This window comes from Globicephala melas, chromosome 6 (genome assembly GCF_963455315.2).
Source record: "Globicephala melas chromosome 6, mGloMel1.2, whole genome shotgun sequence".
NCBI lineage: Eukaryota > Metazoa > Chordata > Mammalia > Artiodactyla > Delphinidae > Globicephala > Globicephala melas.
Genome location: NC_083319.1, coordinates 30,854,924 through 30,878,437, shown reverse-complemented (window position 1 = coordinate 30,878,437; position 23,514 = coordinate 30,854,924). Strand labels below are relative to the sequence as shown.

General features: G+C 43.1%; 2 protein-coding genes across 5 annotated transcripts in view; both read right to left on the bottom strand.

The window, feature by feature from the left end:
- Positions 1-23,514, bottom strand: part of GRIN3A (glutamate ionotropic receptor NMDA type subunit 3A) — a 155,201-nt gene that overhangs the window by 15,906 nt on the left and 115,781 nt on the right. For 3 of the 4 annotated variants that reach the window (XM_030829877.2, XM_060300679.1, XM_060300681.1), the window contains exon 6: positions 22,853-23,004. In XM_030829877.2, coding sequence (XP_030685737.1) covers positions 22,853-23,004 — 152 coding nt within the window. Of the gene's footprint in view, positions 1-9,720; positions 9,843-22,852; positions 23,005-23,514 lie in introns of those variants that run through there. The other variant, XM_060300680.1, reaches the window with a different exon arrangement.
- On the bottom strand, positions 4,803-8,027 carry PPP3R2 (protein phosphatase 3 regulatory subunit B, beta). The gene is given in 4 exon segments (XM_030884140.2): positions 4,803-5,185; positions 5,188-5,284; positions 5,660-5,877; positions 7,910-8,027. Coding segments are annotated over 4 exon segments (816 nt in total).

Here is a 23,514-nt window from a genome sequence, read left to right as displayed (position 1 = left end):
TAATATAACAATTATGCTTTTTAAAAAATTTAATCTAAAAATTTATGGATTTATACAGTTATTTTATTTATTAACTTTAATAGCTTTATATTATCAGTAACTATTATTTTATCGTAATTGAGTTTACTCCCAAACTGTCAGGTATTTAATATTACTTATTATATATATATAATAAATATTGCCACAATAAAAAATCTTTTGCATATAGCATTTAAAAAATCATTTTTGATCCTTTCTTTGAGATATATATTGCAATGGGTGGGATTACCAGGTAAGATCATATAACCGTTCTGATGCCTTGTGATGTGTGAAATGGTCCTCAAGAGTGTGAAAACCATTCCCAGTGATTCCCAAGATGCCCCATTGCACAGGATGCTCACATCCTCTCCAACCCTGTTTTGCAACTAATCATTTTTTCCTGTTTTAGCTATTCTGGTTTGTATTTATTCAATTTTTCTGGCTACTTTTTCATGTTTGTTTTTCCTGTTGCCCCAGGTATGTATTATATATTTATATGATTTGCCCAATTACGCATTTCAGAAAAGGCATGGATTTTTACTGAAAAAAGCTATTAACCCCTTTCCTAACACATTACATATGTGTCTCAATTTTTAAGTTTTCCTGTTAGCTTTGTTTTGTTAGATTTTATTATACAGGTGTTTGAATTCTATATGGCTCTATTTGTTTTGATTATTGGAAACTCTTCTGTTGCTCAGTCATTAGAAATAGCAATTGTTGGGATGTTTTATGACCAATTGCTTTATTTCTGAAAAATAATGAACACTTCAGTCCATCTTGAGCTTTTTTAACAAGAGTGGAACATATTGCTTTGTCTTTATTGAGACTTTTGATTTCAGCCCCATGCTGCAGAGGTAACTTAGCCAGTAAAAGGCCACTCCCATCCTGGGGTGGTCTGCATTCCTTTATGCTAATTTTGATTTTTACTTAAAATCCTATTTTTTAAAAAAATGTTGGCAACATACACATGCACACACACATACACAAAACATTGTGAGAACAAACACCATGTAAAATTAACAACAAAACAACTTATTTGTGTGTCAGATTTAGTCTAAGAGCTGTCAGATTGTATCCTTTATCTACACAGCTTTTATGGCTGCTCCTGTTGCTTCAGTGTTATGGTTTTTCACTATGAATCAGCTAGTGCTTTAAAGCTGACACATGGTTTGTCACTATTTACACAGTCACCAGCCAGTGGAAGAGCTAGGGCAGCCAGTACGAAAGGAGAGAGGTCCAGTTCCGATTCTCAGTCTAGCGACCTGACTCCTTTATCATGGTGCCACCTTGTCTTAAAAAACATCCAAGCCTCTCCCTTTTCAAGGCATGCAAAATAGATAAAACATAGTAGCCAGACTCACGAACCACTTTAAATCCTAACAGAGAGAATCAATAAGCATAAGTGAAGAATGGAATTTGTAATTAAAAAAATTCCTGAAGGTTTTTCCTTGAGAATTCCTCCGAAGCAAGATAGATTTAGAGAATAAACCAACTATGCTAAGGCCATATTTTTTCCTACGTTTCAAAAAAAAGGAAGTGTCTAGTGGTTTGGGGATTGCAACATATGGTAGAGAGCAGACACAATCCATTAATATATGATGCACAACAACGTAGTGTTACTGATGTCTACAGCCTCAAAACATATTGGTTGCTGTTACCAGCTTAATCTAAATACAGTCACTTATTTCTCAAGATGAGATGGAGGTGGATGATGATGTAAGACTGCCTTGCCTAATACTTTTAATTTTTAATTGTTTGCACTGTATAGAACCAAAGAGGTAGAAGCTGCTTGCTCCTTGACAAGAAATTCACCTCTTTGTAAAAACTGAGGCTTGGTTTGATTATATGAATAAGACTATCAGGAATAATTTGAGGCAGGTAAATACAAAAACCATAAAAATAGGAAGCAATGGAGTGAGGTGAAAAAAGCTCAGCATTTGGGGTCACAGAGCCTGGTTCAAGTCCTCACTTTGTCACTTACCAGCTGGGATATCTTGGAGAAGATTCTAGATCTCTCCATAGCATCATCTGTAAAACTGAGATGATAGCACCCACCCCACAGTGTTGTTATGATGATTAAATGATATAACAAATGTAACAGGACCTGGAACAGCTGTTCAATATGCATTAACTACTATTATTACCCCGAGGAACTGTACAGAACTGGATTTGTTGGCAACTGGCAATTAACAAAGAGAAGAATCAAAGCGTTCTAATTTGGAAGTAAATGTGATCTCTCTTCCCAAATATTCATACAGTCAGATCTTTCTAGTTGCTGAAGCTAGAAACAGGCTCACAGTTCCAGGTCACTGCCACAAAGACTTGAATAACTATATTAGGTAGACTGATCAAGCAATTAGCTTATGAATTCCAGCCACTCTAGGAGCTGAAATAATTTTCCTCCTCTTGTTAAATTTGAACATGTAATCCAACATGTTTCAAACTCTCGGTCCTAATTTTTAATTTCCATATTTTAACGTGCACATTGCAGAGTATACAAATAATGTCTCTCTTTCAGAAATCCTCTTCCCTGGCATTACACAAGCTCACTTTTCTCATGCAAGCTTTCCTCCACAAAGTCAAATAGGTTGGGCTAGGATGAGAGTCTTACTCTTTTAAACTTTCTCCAGTCAAGACATCTGTTATCCCCTCTGCAAATGCAGGGGTGGGGAAGATCTTGACATTATTTCCATTGTTTCCTTTCTGGATTAGGATCACACAAATGTCCAGCTAATCTGAGAGTGGGTGTGGCTAAGTACTAAGTAAGCGTTGGAAAGGAACCAAGAGGCCTCCTTCTCCCTTATATATTGATCTAGTAGAAGAGGACGAAAGGGGGAAGGGAAGGCCATGGGTAGCGTGAAAGTTTTGTGCTCTAGCACTTTACATGTTTAATCTTCTTGAATCCTCAAAATAACCTGGGGATGGATCTTCATTTTAATCAGGAGAAATGACACAAAGAGGTTAAGTAACATGCTTGTGCTCACACAACTAATAAGAAGTGACTGTGATAAAAACCCAGTTGTAACTGCATCCAAACCCAGTCTGAGTCTTTGAACTATGGGGGTAAGACTCATATAACTACAGGATTGGGAGCATTTACTGATCATTCATACATTTTTTTTAGGACTGCGCAGGAAGTTAAGGGGTCGGATACCTATTCTTTGTGGTTCATAAGTAATTTATTGAATAAAAAGTATGGCAGGGTGCCTTGGTAGATGGGTGCTCGGACAGTAATTCAATTTGTGGATTTACTTGTCCCACTTTTGGGTTTTATTTTTGCGGGGGGATGGGGGCAGGGAAGACTAGCTACCAGCCTCTTCGAAATATAAGGATAATTAATCTTGAAACAGATCTTTTTTGTCCTGAGAAAACTCACCTGGGTTTTGTCCCTTGTCTTAGTACATGTAGGGAGAGTACGTCTCATTGTCCTGGTATTCTGAGAGCCTTAAGCACCTTCTACGGCGATTGGACCACTGTGAGAAACAGGCCTGATGTAACGTGGCAGACATTGGGACCAGTCCTGTCCCAGCTCTTCTGAGGACAGCTTGTTCCCCAGGACCTGACAGTAGTAAGTGGGACCACAGAGAGCTGGTAACATCTAGGGTGCAGGTAGCAGTGTACTTACTGGTACACTGGCTCTCCAAAACAAGCAGAAGCAAAACAACTAAAACTTTCTGCTTTTTTCTGTGAGGTACTTACTACTCCCACTATGGCTGATTTCAAGCGATCGACATGACATCACTGAACACGGGGTTGGGGAGGGACGTGCACACTTTGATTCTCACCCAGTATGAATAGGCTCCAGCACACCCCTTGGCTGCAGGTTTATTAGGGTGTGAGGGACTCTGGGCTGACTGTTACATTAGAGAAAAGGCTTCCCACCACGAGAGAGCTCTTGCCTTCCCTGCCAGGCCCAGGTCTGATTTTAAGAAGTAAGCTTTGTTAGTGTAGAGAGCGTCCACCCCTGCTGCAGAGGTGTACCTGCTCATCTCTGCATCTTTTGAGTGCCAGGAGCAACACCGCTTCAGCATCCTAGGGAGAGTCCACTGCAGCTGGAATCTTCACTGCCTCTGCTTGTGGGAAGAATGACTCTGAATGTGGCCTATTCTCTCCAACTGGAGTGGGGCTGAGTATTGGAGGTGAGAGAGCTTCCTACGAAGTTCTCTGCCCTGTTTGAGCGGAAGCCCCATGAACTGAACTTAACACTGGAGTGGGCAGCCAACCCTTAAAACCCACCTTCACTGAGACTGATCGTTAGACTGGGCATTTAGTCCAGTCTTAGCATTTCTTACAAGAGCCTTGAGTTTCTGCTCTGAAAAGAAACTGTGCAGGAGCTGGAGCGATGAGATAGGAGGAGCCTAGCTGGATTCCTGACCCTCAAGACATGCTCGGGGATTTCTGGATGTACCATGGGGAGTGGGCTGTGGCTTTCAAAAGCGAAAGATGGGTTTTTGTTGCCCAGAGAGAGGTGATTAAAAGAGGCTCAGCCAAGAGGAATATATTCATCCCTGTTGCTACAATAAGTAGATAACGACCTGTCAAAAGATGCCTGAACACCACAAGTAAATGAAAACAGTTCACCTAACACCTTTTCGGAATTTTTCCCCACATATGAAACCATGAGAAGTAAAGGAAAAGATGTATATTTTCTTATTTTTGAACTTTAAAAGTTATTCTTCACTCTTTATAGTTTGGCCTCTGAATCAAAACAAAGAAGAAAATACGTTCATAAAAGCCATTTCCTTTTCTTCCCCGCCATGCTCCTTCATTACGTTCTCCCTGACTTAGGGCATTCCCAGGAGAATACATAACACTGAGGTGGGCAAGAGGTTGGTGTTAGAAAATGTTGCTTCACAAAGAGAAATACTTCCCAGCAGGCCAGAGAGACGGGTGCTGGGCCTCTTGAGCTGATCTTTGAGAAGAAAGAAAAAGTCGTTGTTGGGTGGTGCTCTTATAAAAGCTCGCACAATTGTCAGCAACTTCTTGTGGCTCTCCAGGCTTCCGACCGCAGCACTGAATTCCTGGAAGGATATTTTCCCACCGTGATCCTTGCCCAGGACGATGATGGTTTTGTCCACGAGCTGCTGTAACTGCCAGTCTTTCAGGTTGTCCCCCACCATCATCGTCAGCACCTGGAAGGGCTCCCTGCTGGAAGTGTAGCCGTCTTGTCCATGTCGTAGATGCTGAAAGCAAACCTCAGCTTCTGCTCCTTGTCTCCCTTGACACTGAACTGGGAGGTCCCCAGGATGAATTCCCCGAAGTCCACCTCTCTATTTTTATTTATTTATTTAACATTTTTATTGGGGTATAATTGCTTTACAATGGTGTGTTAGTTTCTGCTTTATAACAAAGTGAATCAGTTATACATATACATATGTTCCCATATCTCTTCCCTCTTGCGTCTCCCTCCCTCCCACCCTCCCTGTCCCACCCCTCTAGGTGGTCACAAAGCACAGAGCTGATCTCCCTGTGCTATGCGGCTGCTTCCCACTGCTATCTATTTTACGTTTGGTAGTGTATATATGTCCATGCCACTCTCTCACTTCGTCCCAGCTTACCCTTCCTCCTCCCCGTGTCCTCAAGTCCATTCTCTAGTAGGTCTATGTCTTTATTCCCGTCTTACCCCTAGGTTCTTCACTACCTCTCTATTGCCGTCTGTGTCGAAGACGACTGTCACTCGCTGCGCCAATGGGTTCTCCTGTAGCTCCGGCAGGGACATGAACTCCTCCACGCTCAGAGCGCCCGAACTGTCCGAGTCCAGCTTCTTAAACCGCTTGCCCAGCCGTTTAATTTCGTCTTGGTCAAAGTGGCAGCACATTTCTACTGGGTAACTGGACTCATTTCCATTGTGGAGCCAGTCTGGACATTGGGTCGGGGGAGGGAGCAAGGGCGGTGGGCGCACGCAGGGCTGGAGAAGGACTGTTACGCCGCCAGGTGGGGTGGGGGGGGCTGGGGGAGCGGGCCCGTGGGACCCCCCCCTCCCCCCGCACCGTCTCCTCTCACGCCTCCCTACCCGTTCGCACGACCAGGCAAGAAAATGGGCAGCTCTGGGAGCCAGGCGGGGGAGTGGGTGAGCAGGGGGAGAAGAGGGGGTGGGAGGGGGGAGTTTGCGGGGGTGGGGGGTAAGATAGGAAGATAAGTAGGAGAGGGGAGCTAGGGGGAATGCCCGGGACAGGCTAAGGGCAGGGATACCTGCTTTCTTCCTTCTCTCGGTACCTTAACCCTTATCTCTCCTGCCATTTTTAAAAACCTTCTCGTGTCACTTTTCCTTCTTCCCTTGGAAATTAAACTCCAAGGGGGCGGGGCCGCAGCTGTATTAATCACCGCGGTATCCCCAGCATAGTGTCTGAAATGCAGTATGTGCTTAATATATGTTGAATGACTGTGTAAACTGCAAGCAGGGGCTCTTGATGTTTATTTGCAGGCCTAGTGTAAGGACTAGATGAGATAATACATCAAAGCATTGACGTCATGTATACATCAATAGCTGACCCTTGAACAACATGGGTTTCAACTGTGTGGGTCCACTTATATGCAGATACTTTTCAATAGTAAATACTACAGTACTACAAGGTCAGCAGATAGTTGAATCCTCTGAGACAGAACCGGGGATACTGAGAAAGGATACCCAGGGCTGACTATACAAGGATTTTCCACTGAGCAGAGGGTTGGCACCCCTAAGCCCTTGGCATTGTTCAAGGGTCAACTGTTTTTCCTAAATTCTCTGGGAGGGAAAGCCAGGATTGATATCCTTCTGGTACAGTGGCCAATGACCTTTTTCAGAACATGGGGTTCAGGGTCTTTGTAAGAGACCACCCAGATATTACACAAAATTTCTCACATGGATCATCTACAGGCAGTAACACATTCTTGAGGAATATACACAATGCTGAATTCAGGGCCCTTTTCAAGAAGATACAGGTCCCAAGACCATAGCCTCTGTCACCCTATTACAATACTTCAAATCCATCCTCTCATACCCAGTCTTTATCTTTGTTGGGCTAGTGCCTGGCGGCTGTCCTGCAGACCAATTTGGGGAATGGCTGTAATGTGTCCTGAGAAGCCTCTGCCATATTTTCAGAGTAAAAGTGGTCCCTAGGCTGTCTCACTCTTTCCCTCGTTGCTTGAAGTGGATTTGTCCTTTTTTGTTGAAGATGAATCTCACCCCTGCCTCCCATATTCCTTCTTCCTTTAGGAAGACATCAGTTACTCCAAATGCATACGAAATACATTTGGTTCAAGAACAATGCAGCTCTGAGGGACTTGGGGGACTCCCAGGACACTAAATCAAACTGAAGGGGCCAAACCCGCTCTCATTTAAAAAAAGGTGGCCACCTTTTCTGTGCTTTAGTTCAGCCAAAATATCAGCCTATAGGTAATAACCATGCTGAAACTGGCACAACAAAGCCATGGAATACCTTACCATTAGATCTACACAGTTAATTCCTGACTGAATTAACTAGGTCTTAAAGAAGCATGGTAGGGTGGAGAGAATTTAGAATAGTATAATAGGGGCGGGGCGGCGGCTGTTAGCGCGAGACCGAGATGGTTAGCGCGAGACCTCAGAGACCGCGAGACCTCGAGACCGCGAGACCGTTAATTTTTGGCGATTAGAGGTCTCGCTCTGCAGGCAGTCAGCCGTGCTGTGGTCCCCATGGTAGAGAGTGCGGTGAGAGGCGAATCGCGGTCTTCTCTCAGGGGCCCTCCCTTCCAGGCCCTCTGGCCTCGAGCCGGTGGGTGAGCCGGGGGCCCCGCGGACAGGCTGAGGGCTGTGTCCTGCAGAGCTCCAGAGCCCTCGCCATGGCCCCCTACTGGCCGGGCCCAGGCCTTGAGGCAGCAGCGAACCTCTGCCCCATCCCCACCTCCGCCACCTAGTGGCGGCGGCAGTCACCGTGGGTCACCGTCCGTGGGACCCGGCCCTCGTCTGGGGGGTCTGAGGAGCCTGAGGACCGGCTTGGTCCAGGGCACTTGGCTCCCTCAGTGATGACGGCTGCGCAGGATCTGGGCATCTGGCCCTGAGGATGCTGCCAGCTGAGCTCTGCCTCTTCAGTCGGGCTGGGCACTGGCGGGAGGACCCAGACTGAGTGCTGGACTAACGCTCCCGGGCAGGGTAACCGGCCCCTGCAGGGACCCCTTCCTCTTAGCCAGGGCCTGGGCCTCAGAGGGCGAAAGTCGAGCCTTGGGACCTTGTAAAATGAGGGGTAATGATGTTGCTTTGCTTACAGAATTTGTTAAGTGTTAAAAGCCGCAAGGAGGCATGGAGACAGAACTAAATACCTATCCTTTCCTTTCTTGTCAGAACAGAGAATAACATTTGTTTTGGTGAGGTTTACGGGAACATCATGACCTCAAGAACAAAGGATCTGACATCAAGAAGTCTGCATCAACTAACCACGCCCCTCCCTCACCTTTCCTATAAAAGGGCTTTGCTGAAAGCTTTCTGGGAGTTCGGTGTTTTCAAGGTATGAGCCATCCGTCTCCTTGCATGGCCCTGTAATCAACCTTTCTCTGTTCCAAATTCCAGTGTTTTGGGATTGTTTGGCCTCACTGCGCATGGGGCACACGGACTTGCGTTCTGTAACAATAGGGCAATCAAATCTTAACTGTCCACTTAATAGCAGTAAACAGCTTGGAGAATTTGCTTAATGTCAGTTTTCCCCATCTGTAAAATAGGGCTAATAATATATTTTAAACAGTTGTATGAGGATTAAACTGTTACTAGCCAATATGATAAATCATTATTATTGTTATTATTATTACTAATTTTATTACTATTTACCCTGCTGGTGGAGATGAAGGCTTAAAGAAAGAATACTTGGCAGCCTGGGCACTTAAGTGTATGTGCATTCATTTAATGAACACTCCTTGTGTACCGTGTACAATATGCCAATCGCTGCTCTAAGCCCTTAGCCAGCATTAACTTCAGCTCCTCCAGGGCACTGTTCTTTGAGGGCTGATGGCAGATTTTCCATCGCAGGCTTGAGGAATGCAGTGACGGACCTCACTCGTACTCTTATGGAGTCCTCTTGGTTTTCTCCTGAGTAATGCCTTGATGGTTGTCCTTTAGGAAGGAGTCATCAGTGTGGAAACTCTTAAGTAAGTGTCTTCCTCTATATGGTGTGGTATTAGGAGGTAGCGAGGGGCAGTGGTGAGAGCATAGGAATTAAATAGACCAGGTTCCAGTCCCTGCTCTGCCCCATGAGCTGTGAGCTCTTAGAGGAGCTGTTACTGTCCCAGCCTCAGTGTCCTCATCTGTAAAGTGGTGATAATAATCACCTGCTTTATATATTCTAAGAGTGAGATGAGGGATTGCATATAGAAATATTATGTAGAAGGAGAAATATCATCCCAAGAGTTAGCTAATTTAATGGTGAAACAGACATTACCAGGAAGATGGTACCACTTCTTTGAAATAAAACGGTGCACAATCAGAATTGCTTTACTCCTGCCTTGTAGAGGAGGTAATGTGATGCTGGATCTGAAATTTTAGTCAGTGTGAAGTCGAGTTCCCCATTGTTCCACATTTTATAAACTTTGTAGTTCAGCATTATTATGGGACCCAATGCCATTGTTTCAGTTTTCTCCAGCCATTATTCTTAGTCATTTCCATGGAAAACACTATTTGTCACTCTTTCCATTTATCACTGTGGGGGGATTTGGATTGCTGGACATTCACTGCAGGAAGCACATTAAAAGGACTGGCTGATTGTTTTGGAAGAAATCAGGATCCTGACACCACTTCCATTTCAGTAAGCCATTTTTTTTTTTCCTCAAGAGTTTTCAGGAAAAGGACTGTGAGGGGTTACATGCAAATACAACTGACACTGGAAAATAAAATAGAAACAGAAGTAATGAGAATTGAGGCTCATATAAAGCTTCATCTTCCAAGTTATTCAGCAGAACAAGTTTCTGAGTAATTCACACACTCTGGGAGCTTTACAGTTGGAAGCCCTCACCTTTCTGTGATTTGCTGGGCACCATCTTTAACATCTGTTTGTACTGAGGTAGCCCCTGTGTAGACTGTGGAACCACATTGCCGTGAGTTTAAAAGCATTCATGAGCATCAGAGTTCTCACCTGCAACTCAGAAATACTATAATGGTGTCATATAATGTTATTATAGGTTTAAGTGGGATAACATCTAAAACTTAAAAAAAAACAACAACACAACTAAAAGAGCACACCAGCGCACATTAGGGGCTCAAGAGATTTTACACCTTGTCTCCTTACTTTTCCCTTTCCTACTCCTTTATTTGCTTTCTCCAAAGCAGAAATTTGACTCTGGCTCTATGTGTTTTATCTTCCTTGGATGTGACAAACCTTGTTTGAAGTTTGAATCCATTTAACAAATATTTCAACAACATGGATGGACCTAAAGGGTATTATGCTAAGCGAAATAAGTCAGAGTGAGAAAGACAAATACAGTTTTCGCTTATATGTGGAATCTAAAAAATAAAATGAATGAATATTATAATACAGAAACCGACTCACAGATACAGAGAACAAACTAGTTGGCTCCCATTGAGGAGAGAGGTGGGGGGAGGGTCAAGGGAAGATAAGGGGATTTAGAGGTACTACTAGGTATAAAATGAGTAAGATTTAAGGATGTAATGTACAGCACAGGGAAAATATGGGCAATATTTTATAATATCTTTATACAGAGTATGATCTATAAAAATACTGAATCCCTATATTGTACACCTGAGACTAATGTTATAAGTCAACTCTACTTCAATAATAAAACAATCCATTTAACACATATATATTGAGCACCTACTATGTGCCAGGCCCTCTGCCAGGTAATGGAATTTTCTGTGGTGAACAAGACACAGTCCCTTGAGAAGTCTACAGTTTAGTAAGTGGTATGGCTTTAAGGTTGTTATCACTATTTGCTCAGTCTTTTATGTTTATCATGTATATTCAAAAGAATCAAGAGTAATATGCTTGATTTTCTTTTGTAATTCTGGGATGGTGTTTAATATGAGCTTTGGAATATATGGTTTTTCAATCATAGTTTTGCTATTTAACAACTCCGTGATCTTGGGCAGAGTTACTTATCTGAGCCACTGTTTGCTCATGTGTAAAACAAGGATACAATTGCTAACTTATAGCATCGTTTTCAGAATTAAATGAGATAAAATGCGTAAAGTATTAGACTCGGTGCGTAGCACATAGTAGGTACAAATATGGTAGATATAACAATTATTGCCTATTGGAGACTTGTCTAGAAAATTCTAATTCTAGTAGATTGTTTGTATATATACACATGCAAATATACTTAAGTACTTATTTGTTTTCTACACAAATATCTATTGAGCATCTGCAATATGAGAGGCATATGGTAGTGACCTAAGGCAGATACTTTCCCAGCTGTCTCTGTCCTCATGGAGCTTACCGTTTGTAGGGAAGATGCACATGAACCAAATTATCATGCCCATAAATGTACAGGGGCACCTGTGGTGAGTGTCAGAGATGAAAAGTAACACAATAGGAATTTAATCTTAATCTAGTCAGAAAGATTAACAGAACTTTAATTGGGGAAGTGATGATTGAGCTGAAATCTCAGGGAGAAGTTAACTGGATGTTTAGGCAGGGATGCGTGTTCCAGGAAGAAGGACTTCCACGTGCAGAGGCACTGGGGCAGGAAGAGCATATCAAGTAGGACAAACTTAAAGGCCAGTGTGGCCAGAACAGGGAGGTCAAGGGAGAGCATGGTATTAGATGAAGTGAAGAGATGATCTGACCATGCCTTAGACACTGAAGAAAGGGCAACATTTATCCAATCATTCCTTTACAGGGCATCATTTATCCAATTATGTTTTGACATATAAAGCATTGAGGGCATTCAGAGATGGTCCCTACTCAGAAAGCTTACCTACTGCTGAGTGAACTGAGGCATTAGAGATTGTGATTAATTACAGCACAAGATGGAAAAAGAAAGATGTCATCAGAGAGGTAAGGGCAAAGAGCTATAAGAATTCAGAGAACTGAGAACTTGTTGAGAACTTCCTAGAATTATTGCTGGGGACAAATGGAGGAAGATTTTTTTCCCCAAGAAGTATTGTTTGATCCTGATGAAGACAAGGGTGACAAATACCATAATCATAGAAGTAGGAAAGGGAGTAGGCATAGATACCAGCAACTAGTTTAATGCGGCTGAAATACTTGAGCAAAATATGAGGTTAGCTGGAAGGAAATAGATCAAGGGGAGTTTTGAATGTTTGGCTGAAGACACTTGGTTTCCATATGACAGGGAAAGCACAGATGAGTGACCAAATCAGAATTTTATTCTAAAAAGATCAATCTGGCATTGTTAAGGGTGAGCTGAACAGGGTAAGTGCCTGGCAGTTGGGAGAGCGGCCAGCAAACAATGACAACTATGCATGTTTATCTGGAATATGAGAGCCTGAGCTAGGATGAAAGAGGCACTAGAGGTGAAAGGTGAGGTGTATTCATTTGCTAGGGCTGCCATGACAAGTAGCAGAAATTGGATGGTGCTTTCAACAGAAATTTATTGTCTCCCAGTTCTGGAAACTAGAAATTTGAAATCAGGATGTTGGCAGGGCCATGTTCCCTCTGAAACCTGTAGAGGAATCCTTCCTTGCTTATTCTTAGTTTCTGATAGTTTGCCGGCAATCTTTGGTATTCCTTGGCTTGAAGCTGCATAAATCCACCCTCTGCCTTCGTGGTCACATGGTGTTCTCCCTGTGTGTCTGTCTTTGCATGCTAGTTGTCTTCCTATAGGGACAGCAGTCATTAGATTAGGGACTCTCTCTACTACAGTGTGACTGTTTAATCTCATCTTTGATGACCCTATTTTCAAACCGGGCCCTATTCTGAGGTATCAAGGGGTTAGCTCCTTAGGACTTAAACCTATCTTTTTGGGGGGTACAATTAGACCCATAACACTAGGCCCGGTGTCTTACTGGACAGAAGGACAGACGGAGGAAGCAAAGGTGAGACTCCAAATGTGACTGCACTGGCTTCCCAGGCTGACCAGCCCTGTGCTTGGATGTTGCAGGAAGCCACCTCTACTGTGTGATGAAGGGCTCACATGGTGTGTGTAAGGGCTCCTGGGCTCCCCGCCCTGCACCCCCTGACGATACTGGCTTCTTATCCAACTCCCACAGCCACGTGGGAGGAAGTGTCTTCGGAGGAAATGTCGGGGCAATTTCTCATATTCTTAGACTTGGTTAATACCATCTGTGAGATATAAAAAAGATGGTTTTCTGATATTTTGTGACACTTCACATTATAGCCACTAGGTGATGATCTTCACACATTTCCTTCCTTTTTTTTTTTTTTTTTTCAAGCTGGAATCTTCAGAGCCTGGAGAGTTAATTGTTTAGCACTGGGAATAATTAGGGAGGAGTCCCGTTTCATGTGATTCCCCCACAGATTTCAGTGTATGGAAATCTAAAAAAGTGGAAGGAAGACTGTCTCTCACAATAGTCCTAATCAGTCTGAGCACTGTTCACACCTTTTAGTTGCATAGTAAATAATATTTCATAAATATTCACGAGTTCACTGAATTCAACCAGGGCAAAAATAAGGACTGTTAACAGTATGCGATCATGGGTATAACGGATGCTCAAGCATCTCTGGTATATAAAAGAGGAGACCCTTATTCCATGTTATCTGTTTAATTGCTCATTAGCATGGGTAAAGCAGGACACTTGCTAGAATTAGTTTTCACTGTATCAGAATTAAAACTTTTGTCATTTATAGTAACCAGAGAGCAACAGAGAAGCAGCCCTAGCTTTGTGATGATATGGGGTGACGAGAAAACAAGACTAGAGAATTGTAGGTCTCCAGCTTGTGCACCCAGCCACCGGACTTTGAAATACCATTGACCACATTTAAAGAAAGTAGTTACTGTTGTTTCTTTAAAGATCTGTTTTAAGTTCAGGCTAATGGTTTGTATAAGCCACCTTCCTGTTTTCCCACTCAACCTAGAAGCTGAGTTGGACAAAAGGAATAACATGATACTGTAAATGCTGGCTAATCTAGCACATTGCAAAACAGAAAATTCCAGAATCATGTATTTCACAAGTCCTCCCCCCAAAAGTCTTCAGTTCTAGAACATGTAAGTAATATAATATAAAAGAACATTTATGTTGGAATTATAAGGTGTTTCTGATTTTTTGGAGATGGGTCCAGGAGTAATTTTTTGCATGTGTTTATTATTTATCAAATATTTTTTCTTCTATGTGCATAGCTCTATACTCAGGGAAGGAGGGGGGAACATTTGCTAAGCTAGGTATTCTCCATAAACTATCTCATTAAATACATTTTATTACTTACAAGCAGACTATTATTATCCCCAGTTTTGGGGTGAGGATGTGAAGTTTTAGAAGTTTCACGGCTTGCACAGACACAGTGATGGAGCCAGGAGTCAAACCCTAGGATGTCCACTTCCAGAACTGAAATTCTTTCCATTATTCCAGACTGCCTTCCATACTAGAAAGGATGTCCCTGCCCTCGTGGAGATAATGGTGGGCTCCAAGGTAGAACACAGGAAAAGTCAAAGACCTATAACTTATTCCTGGGTCTAGCTGTGGCTGCATAACAAGTGGGCCAGGGAAGGTGGCCACCTGTAATTTTAGAATCCCTGAGGAAGGCACCACTAAAAGCATGTGGAGTCCTGTGCATCCAGCGTGGTTTGGTGCGGTGTCTCTGGAGGGTGGGGCCAAATTGCATTGCTTTTAATTGCATGCCTTGGTGTCTTGCTCATGCTCTGACCAGAGGGCTCTTCACTCTACAGGGGCTTTCCTCTTCCAGAAAGCCTTCTCTGACTCCTACTTGCTCTTCTGTGAGTGAACCATGGGCTTGCCTGTGTCACTGTTCCACCTTGCTGCTTCTTCTACTGCTGCCCCTGTGGGGTGTGGTCTAGGGCAGGGGTCCCCAACCCCCAGGCCACAGACTGGTACTGGTACTGGTCTGCGGCCTGTTAGGAACCAGGATGCATAGCAGGTGGTGAGCGGCAGGCGAGCCAGCGAAGCTTCATCTGCCGCTCCCCATCGCTCCCCATTGCTCACATTATCGCCAGAACCATCCCCCTCACCCCAGTCCGTGGAAAAACTGTCTTCCACGAAACCGGTCTCTGGTGACAGAAAGGACCGCTGGTCCAGGGGCTTTCTTCACAAGTCTGTCTCTACCTGCCTGTGAGCTCTGTATTCATCTCTGCATTAGCTGCACCTGACTTGGAGCTGGCACACAGGGATTCAAGACATGTTTGCTGACAGATGAATGAATGAATGACTGAATGAGTGAGTGAATTTGTCCTGGTAGCAGAGTAAGAGAAGGTGAGGCCTTTCTGAGACTGGGCTCCCTTTCTTCATGCACAATTCCACTCCACATCATAAAAGGACATAGGTACAGCTTTGTGTTTCTTCAGGTTTCCAGAAAGCGCTACCTGGATAGGTTCCATCTGACCTTATGCTTGGCTTAAATACTAAACTTAATTACTTAGGCTTGTCCAAGGGAAGCACTCAGCTGTCAAGGTGGTTCTTGACTTACTCAGGTTTTCAATTTAAAGCAATCTACAGTCATTAACTCTCCCTGCCTCGCCATAACTTTCATCAGGTTGAAGAGCAGACAGTGACATTTTAAATTGAAAAAGGAAGGAGTAGGGATGAGAGAGGTGCAGGAGGCTGTTGAGATGTGACCTAGTTGTCAAGAGCAAAAAAGGACTGCATTAAGACTCCCCCCTCCCCCACTCGCATACCATTCCGTTTGGGTCTTTAAAAATAAACTGCAAAGAAAATTGACAGGCATTGAAGCTTCTTGATGGGACTGTGTGATCTCTTCAGAATTCAGTGTATAGTTGACTAACCCATTACTCCTTCCCACAAAAAATTAACAGAGGGAAGAATGGGTCTGCTGTGAGAAAGTTCCATTTTCTCAGTGAGTAGATATTAATAGGTTTCACACTAGATGCACGTTTTGGTGCTCTGGGGCAGTGGTCAGGGATGGAGAGCTTACACTGGAGGCCAGTCAGTTCATTGTCTTCCTCTGTGTCCCAGGATCCAGATCTTCAGCTGGTTAGGTTGGGATCCCTCTAAACGCACCTGCTTGAGAACCACAGCATTCTCTTAAGCTGGACATGATGCTCGGCTCAATCTTAAGGGCAGGAAACAGGCTTCAGAGAACTTAAGCGATGTGCTGAAGGTCACTCAGTTGGTTCATGGCAGAGTCAGGACAAATATGGTAACTACCATTCATTCAGCACCTGCCACATGTCAGACACTTTTATGTACATTATCTCTGTTCCTTACACCAAGGCGAATCATCAAATATTCTCTCCATTTTGCATAGGAGGAAACTCAGAGAGGTTAAGTAATTTGTGTTCATGATGTTTTGATGTACCTTTTACATGTGGGTATTTTGACACCGTGGTTGTTTTTGCATTTGTATCTCTACCGTGGTCCTAAAAACAGACCATTTACACTTCAGCTTAAAAAAATGACCTAATAATGAGCTTCACAGACATCTTCACTCCACCCCTGTTCCATGGCCTCATCCCTTACTGGATGGAGTTCAGGAATGGGGAATGCCAAGGATGGGTAAGATTAAGAATTAATTAAAGGTCAGGTTGGGGTTAGGTGCCAGGAATGGGGTGAGATCAAGGACTGAGTAAGTTCAGGGATGGGGTGAGGGTCAAGTTGAAGGTGAGGTCATGGGTGGAATGGGGCAGTTTCTTAATGTGCACTTTCCTTAGTAATAAAAGAACACTGAAAAGATTAGTGATTTATTTTTAGACTATTTCAACATTTCCTTTTCCTTTTCCCTACCCTATGTAATCGAGGTCTCTGGATTCCAGAAATAGAGCTCTCTCCAGTACGGTGTTCCACTTCTTGCTTAGTATGTATTTGTTTCCCTAAATACGCAGTGACAACACAAGGAGACCCATGGATTCAGAGGCAGAAAACCTTGTAAAAACCCAGGAAGATATGGACTCAACTGAGGCTCACAGAGATTCAGTAACTTTCCCGAGGACATAAAACTGCCTCCTCACAGTAATGATGGAGCAAGGGTGACTCCCAAGACCAAGGTCATTCCAGTGGCCTGGTTGTCCTTCTCCCTTCTTCCTGATCAGTGCAAGGCATGATCTCCCTCCCTGCCGGTTGGACCTCTGCAGTTGTAGAAGCTGCACATTCATAGATGGTCAGGCTGCCAGTGCTTTCCTTCAGCTGGCCCCATCCCCACCTTCATCTGCCATGAGGGGCTGTTCTGGACATTCTTTTGCCCTTCCAGATCCACTTTTCACCTCTTCCCATCCTGCTTTGTGCCCTGGGGAGGTCCTGTATGGACCCCATTGACAGGCTTCCTTTGCTTAAGGCAGTGGTGGAAGATTGGAGGGCCAGAGGAGACTAAGGTCAGGTATTTACTTCCTGGCTCTCAGCCAGGTCACTGTGGCATGGCTATGTCCCTAACCAAAGGCTGCAGCTCCTATTAGAATGCCCTCTCCTGTGCCTCCCTGGGTACTGGTTCTAGGAGTGGCTTTCTCCATTTTTCCCTTTGAGCTAAGGTGTGGTAATGGCTCCTTCACTTTACCTGCCCTGAGAGATTGCACTATTTCTGTTGGTTTCCTTAAACCATACCTCTGCCAAGAGTTTCTTGAAAACTCTCCTTAGACTGTATGAGTATGCTATCCATTCCCTGCCCAAACTGTTTCCTCTTCCTTCGTGACTATTCCCAGTTGGTTAAAAGGCACATTATTCAACCCGGTATTTAAAGGAGACTTTCAAAAAGAGGTATCATCACATATCTTAATAATTCCTTGAAGAATTTTGGGAGTTTCCTAAGCTGTGATCTGCTGCCTTCCTTCTCCTGGTTTGTAAATAACAGATTTCACAAAACTGTTGCCCTGGAACTCTTAAATTCAGTCAGTGGCTCAAAAAAAAAAATTACATTTTTTTGCTGAGTCAGAGGGAAATGAAGGCAATTTAAAGCCTGCCATATGTGTTCCCCTGTGGAATCGATCCACGAGTCCACTGTGGGAAGAGGCACAGCTATGCTAGGAGGATCGTGAAGAAACATCTGAGGTCAGTTTAAAATTCCTCTCTGAAAATTGCTGGAATCTGGCCTGCAGAATTGGACCTGCAATATCCTAGGTGACTCTGGGAGCAGATAAAGCCCTAAAATTTAAAAAAATGAGTTTATCCTCTAGAGAGATTGCAGCTAGACAGCTCTGGTGTTGCCAAGAGATGGGAGGTGAATAGATCAAGGTTCTGACAGGGGACCAAGTATTAATGTCCAACTGTGAGAAACAGGTGGAAAAAAGCATCTTTCATGTCATGTTACTAGGTGACCATGTATTATTCATTAGGCAAATGAGGATATTTTTTTCAGAGTGAAATTGTTTAATTGCTTTGTGACAACATACATGGACTAGGACTGTACCTGGAAAATGGGAGGTCAGAGGAGTGTCTTTCTCAAGAGCACCTGTTGGGAGAGGTACCCTCCAGAACATACCTGCTTCTGCTGTGCTGTGCTCTGCACCCCTCCCCCTGGGGAGAACGAAGGAGGAGGGATGTGTTCATTAAACTACCATTTTATTAACTCTTCACAAGAACTTACTGAAGAGATGAAGAAGCTGAGACTGAGGTGGGTTAGTGATTTTTCCCAAGTCATGTGGATGGTAGAGGCAGGCTTCAAATATGGCTTCTCTGATTTCAAATCGAGTCCTACTTTCTTCACACTAATAGCCCAGCAACGTATGACATTTGAGGCAAAAGGGATGGCAAGCAAAGTACTGACAAGCATGCTTCCTTCTGACCTTTTCTGGGAGAAAGCTAAACCCCCCACCCAAACAGCAGGTAGAGACTCATGGACTGAATGATAGAAAATCCAGCAGGCACAGGGCCTTCACAGAGGAGACTAAGCTCAGCCAATGAGCTGAAGATGGGTTTCATTTAATTACATTGTATCTTTAGGTTCTGTGAGGGTGACATCCTGAAATTCTGTCTTAGGTTGTTCAAGACAAACATGCCGGTCAGTGCACAAGGATATGCACTCCGTTTAAATGCACACAGGTGAGCAACATTGCAAAGCAGATTGTTACTGCACAGACCAGAATATGCAGTAGTGCAGGCCACCATTGCTGAGAAGTGCTCCATACATGTTCCTAACATTCCCTGAAGCTGGGGGTGGCACCAGCTCTACACACACATGGATGTTATCATAATTTTTATTTTTGTCTCTGAAGTTCCAATTAAGGGTACACCTCTCTTCCATTCTCCTCATTCCTACCTCTTGCCCCCTTCCAAATTCAGCTGACCTGGAAAATGGGGCCAGGGTTGTCTTAACAACCATAACTTGATCCTGATATCAGCCTCTTATCCAGTTGCTTCCAGCTCACTACAACCAGAATTTCCCAAATGCCTCTCCCCTGAATTGTCCCGTTAAAAACCATGGTTGAAAAAATATGTGGTGTGTTTTGCACATATCATCTGAACAGTTTGTGGCTTTTGCTGATTATTTGTTTGTTTTTCAAAATCTGCCTTCTTTTTTGTCCACACTTAATTTGGTTTTGTTTGAAATTACTGATAAATCCATACAGCCCTGGAACAGTTGAAACCTCATCATCCTTAAGGATATGAGCTACTTCGTGGTTATCATATTTGGATATAGGCTCAGTATTTTATAAACATTAATTATCTGCCTTAATTTTCACCACAATCCTATAAAGTAGACATTATCACCCCAATTTGCAGAAGCTGAGGCTCAGAATGGACAAGTAACATGTCTTGTATCACACGGGTGGTGGCGTTCAAACCTAGAACTGTTTCCAAAGCCCATGCTTTCAACCATTATGCTATACTGTCAATATATTAAATATTCTAATCTCAGGATGATGTAAAGGAAAGACTGTAATCACTGTATCAAAGGTGGGAGGGCTCTTGCATGTGATTAAATCCAAATACCTCATTGTAATGATGACTAGAAGTGGGTGGGATGGGAGAGAGTGTAGAAGAGGTGGTTGGTTGCCTATTTAGCATTCATTCTCCTGTCTCCTTCCTAAGGGAACCCTGCTTTCGTTTCATTTCGTTTAGAGAACCCCATTCTCTACGGGGCCATGTATTTCAAGGGAAGCTGCCCCTGGAGCAGCTAATAAGTTCTGGAGGATGAGTCATGACTGGCTAATCTGTCATGGTGATCTCATTCCCCTCACCACTGATTGGCTTTAGACATGGACAGATGATGTAATTTTGACCAATGAATATGAGGAAATCTACTGGAGAATTTCTGGGAAGGTTTCCTTCTAAATAAAGCTGCAGAAAGATACCTGAAGATATCTGTGAACCCCAGGAAGTTCTCCTGATGGAAGGAGAGGAAGTATTAATATTTCTATTATTTACTATGTCAGGTTTTTTACTTGGTCTCTCCATAAATGATCTCTTATTCTCAGAACAAAATGACAAGGCAGGTTTTATCATATCCATTCATGGATGAAGAAATTCAGACTTAAGAGCAGTTAAGTCACTCAGTTGTTAATTGGTAGAGCCAGGATGCAAGTCCAGAAATGTATGTCTTCAAATTTATCATGCTTTCTGTTAGATATTTTCACACTAGAATCAATAGATTTATGTTAGTGCTTGTTAGTCTCCAAAAGTATGTTCCCCTGTATGTGCCCAGGTGGAGTTAGGTTCTGAAGCTGAAGAGCCCTGCACCCTCAGAGTCTTGCCCTGGGAGTCAGTCCATCCAGCTGATGTCTTGGTCTGATGGTCCTCTGAAATGGCACAGCCTAGAGGTATGCTTGTGATCAGGGAGGTGCCAGTTATTCTGTATTGCTGGCTTTGGGGGCATGACGAGGAGGCTCCCTTCGTCTTGTCTAATGTCTTGCTGTCAACTTTGAATCACTTGGAGATTTTGGCTGGAGTTAACCATGGTCACAACAAATGGTAGGACACATGAAATGATTGTTGCTTTCTTTGCACAGTTTAAGCAATTGGTTTGTTTATTTTCTTGGCTGAATTAATTCAGCTGACCAGTGTAAGCCCAATTTTATTTCTTTTAGGAAAAGCCATGCAAATATCTCCAAAAAAATATAAAAATGCTTGCCTTACAGGGTTGTAGTGAGAACCAATGAGTTAATGTCCCTAATACAGTTTTTGTCATGTGATAAGAAACAGAGCATGCTAGTTCCCTAATTTCTTATTTTCCTCTTTGCTTCCTTTAAATCTTTGCTCAATGACCATCTTCTAAATAAGATATAATATGAGATTATAAAGGGAGATATGATTCAGGTTGCATCAGGGACTATGGGCAGGCTCTGAAGAAGGGAGATTTCAGCTGGGAGTTTATAATGAGAAGGCATTAGCTAGGTAAATGTCGGGGGGTGGGAAGAGGAAGAGTATCTGGGAAGGAGGATGCAACAGCATGTGCCAAGACCTCAAGGCAGGAAAGCCACTGGTGTATCTCCATCTGGAATGACCATTGTGGTGGGGTGTAATGAGCCAGGAGGAAAGTTGCATGAGATGAGGCTGAAGAAATAGGCAGGGTCAAGTCCCTCAGGGCATTGCAGGCCATGTTCAGCATTTCAGATTGTTCCCTAATTAACATGGGAAGCCATCGCAGGCTTCTAAGTAGGAGAGTGATCTGCCACATGGAAAACAAATTGGAGAACGGCAGGCATGAAAACAGAGAGACCAGTTAGGAGACTTTTGCAGTGGTCCAGGTGAGGGATGATGGCTTGGACTAGAGTGATGACAGTGGAGATGACAATGGGCATATTTGAGACATATTTTATAGAGGAAAAGATATGGCTTGTTGATGGATGCAGAAGGTGAGATGTGGGAGGCATTAAGGATCCCTGCCAGTTTCTGGAATGAGATACTCGATGGACAGAGGTGCCATTATCCAAGATGTGATGCACAGAGAGAAAAGCAGATTTAGGAGAGAAGAGCAGGGTTCAGTTCTGACAAGTTAAATGTCAGATGCCTGTAAGATATTCAAGTGGAAATGTCAAATAGGAAGGTAGATATATGGTTCTGGAGCCCAGAAGAGTTGGTGTTGAAATACAAATGTGAAAGTTGTTGGCGAAGAGAGGCTATTTGGAGTCATTATTGTTGGCTTTAGATTTTTTTTTTAAATGTCAGGCAGACCTCATACTGCTTTATTTGGCTTCTCTTTTAAATACTGGAGCCTGTGGCTCTTGTTACACCTTTTAGTCTCCTATCTTAATCAGCCAATTTCTGGCTCACTTTGCAGGTTTCCTTCTAATTACATCATAAAGGCAGAGCATTGCAATAAAAAGATGTAGATTCTGACTATTTGTGTGCCTTGGGCAAATCACTTAGGATCTCTAGATATTAGTTTTCCATCACTAAAAGAAGGGAATTGGTTGTTTTCAGTTTAAAAAATCTAGGATTATCTAAGAATTACCAGTTATAAGTTAATATCTATTGCTTTAAGCGGGATTCATCACTGGACCACTGGGAAGTTAGATCCTGGGAATATTTTGAAGTCCACATTGTGACCAGCAATTAACAGTTAAACCAAACACTGTTAATGTCAATCTCAGATACTATTACTGTAATGCAGAACAGCATTTCTTCTGCACTTGTGGATATAACATATAGGCAAAAAATAGAAATTCAGACATTTACTCATCAAAATAGCATCACAGTTAAATCCAAGACAAATCTGTCTTACGGAAAATTCCTATTGAATAGCCATCCTTCAAGTGAAATTAGGAGTAATCTAAATACCATGGTGAGTCTTAGGAGATGTAATAGCCTGGATTATTGGCCACATATGACAGCATTTCCTCATATTTTTCAAGGTAAATCTGTACAAAGCATCAACATTATCAGCAGTTTTTCCCTTACCTCAGTGACAGCGAAACTTCTCTTGCCACAGGGAACCACCTTGTACCACTTCTCATGTAGCACATCCATAAACCCATGTGACTTGTATTGACTGATTAGCTCGGATATATTGGAGGTCAAAGGAGAGTTGGGAGGGAGACCAATGCCGTATCCTAGGAGAAAATATAATCTCAGATGAGTGTTTCACCTGAGAGGTTCCTGAGATGTTGCCACCACGCTTGCGTGATATTGCTGTCAGGCCTGGTAACAAGGGCATAGTGAGCTTTCACCATCTTTCCTTCAAAGGACTCAAGAATGTCCAAGGTATATGGGAAGGGGGAAGGGTAAGCTGGGACGAAGTGAGAGGGTGGCATGGACACATATACACTACCAAACGTAAAATAGATAGCTAGTGGGAAGCAGCCACATAGCACAGGGAGATCAACTCAGTGCTTAGGGACCACCTAGAGGGGTGAGATAGGGAGCGTGGTTGGGAGACGCAAGAGGGAGGGGATATGGGGATATATATACGTATAGCTGAGTCATTTTGTGATACAGCAGAAACTAATACACCATTGTAAAGTAATTATACTCCAAAAAAGATGTTAAAAAAATGTCCAAGGTATGATTACCTTGTATCTGCTACCTCTCTGAGTAAAAGAGATGAGTCTGGAAAGGAGAGG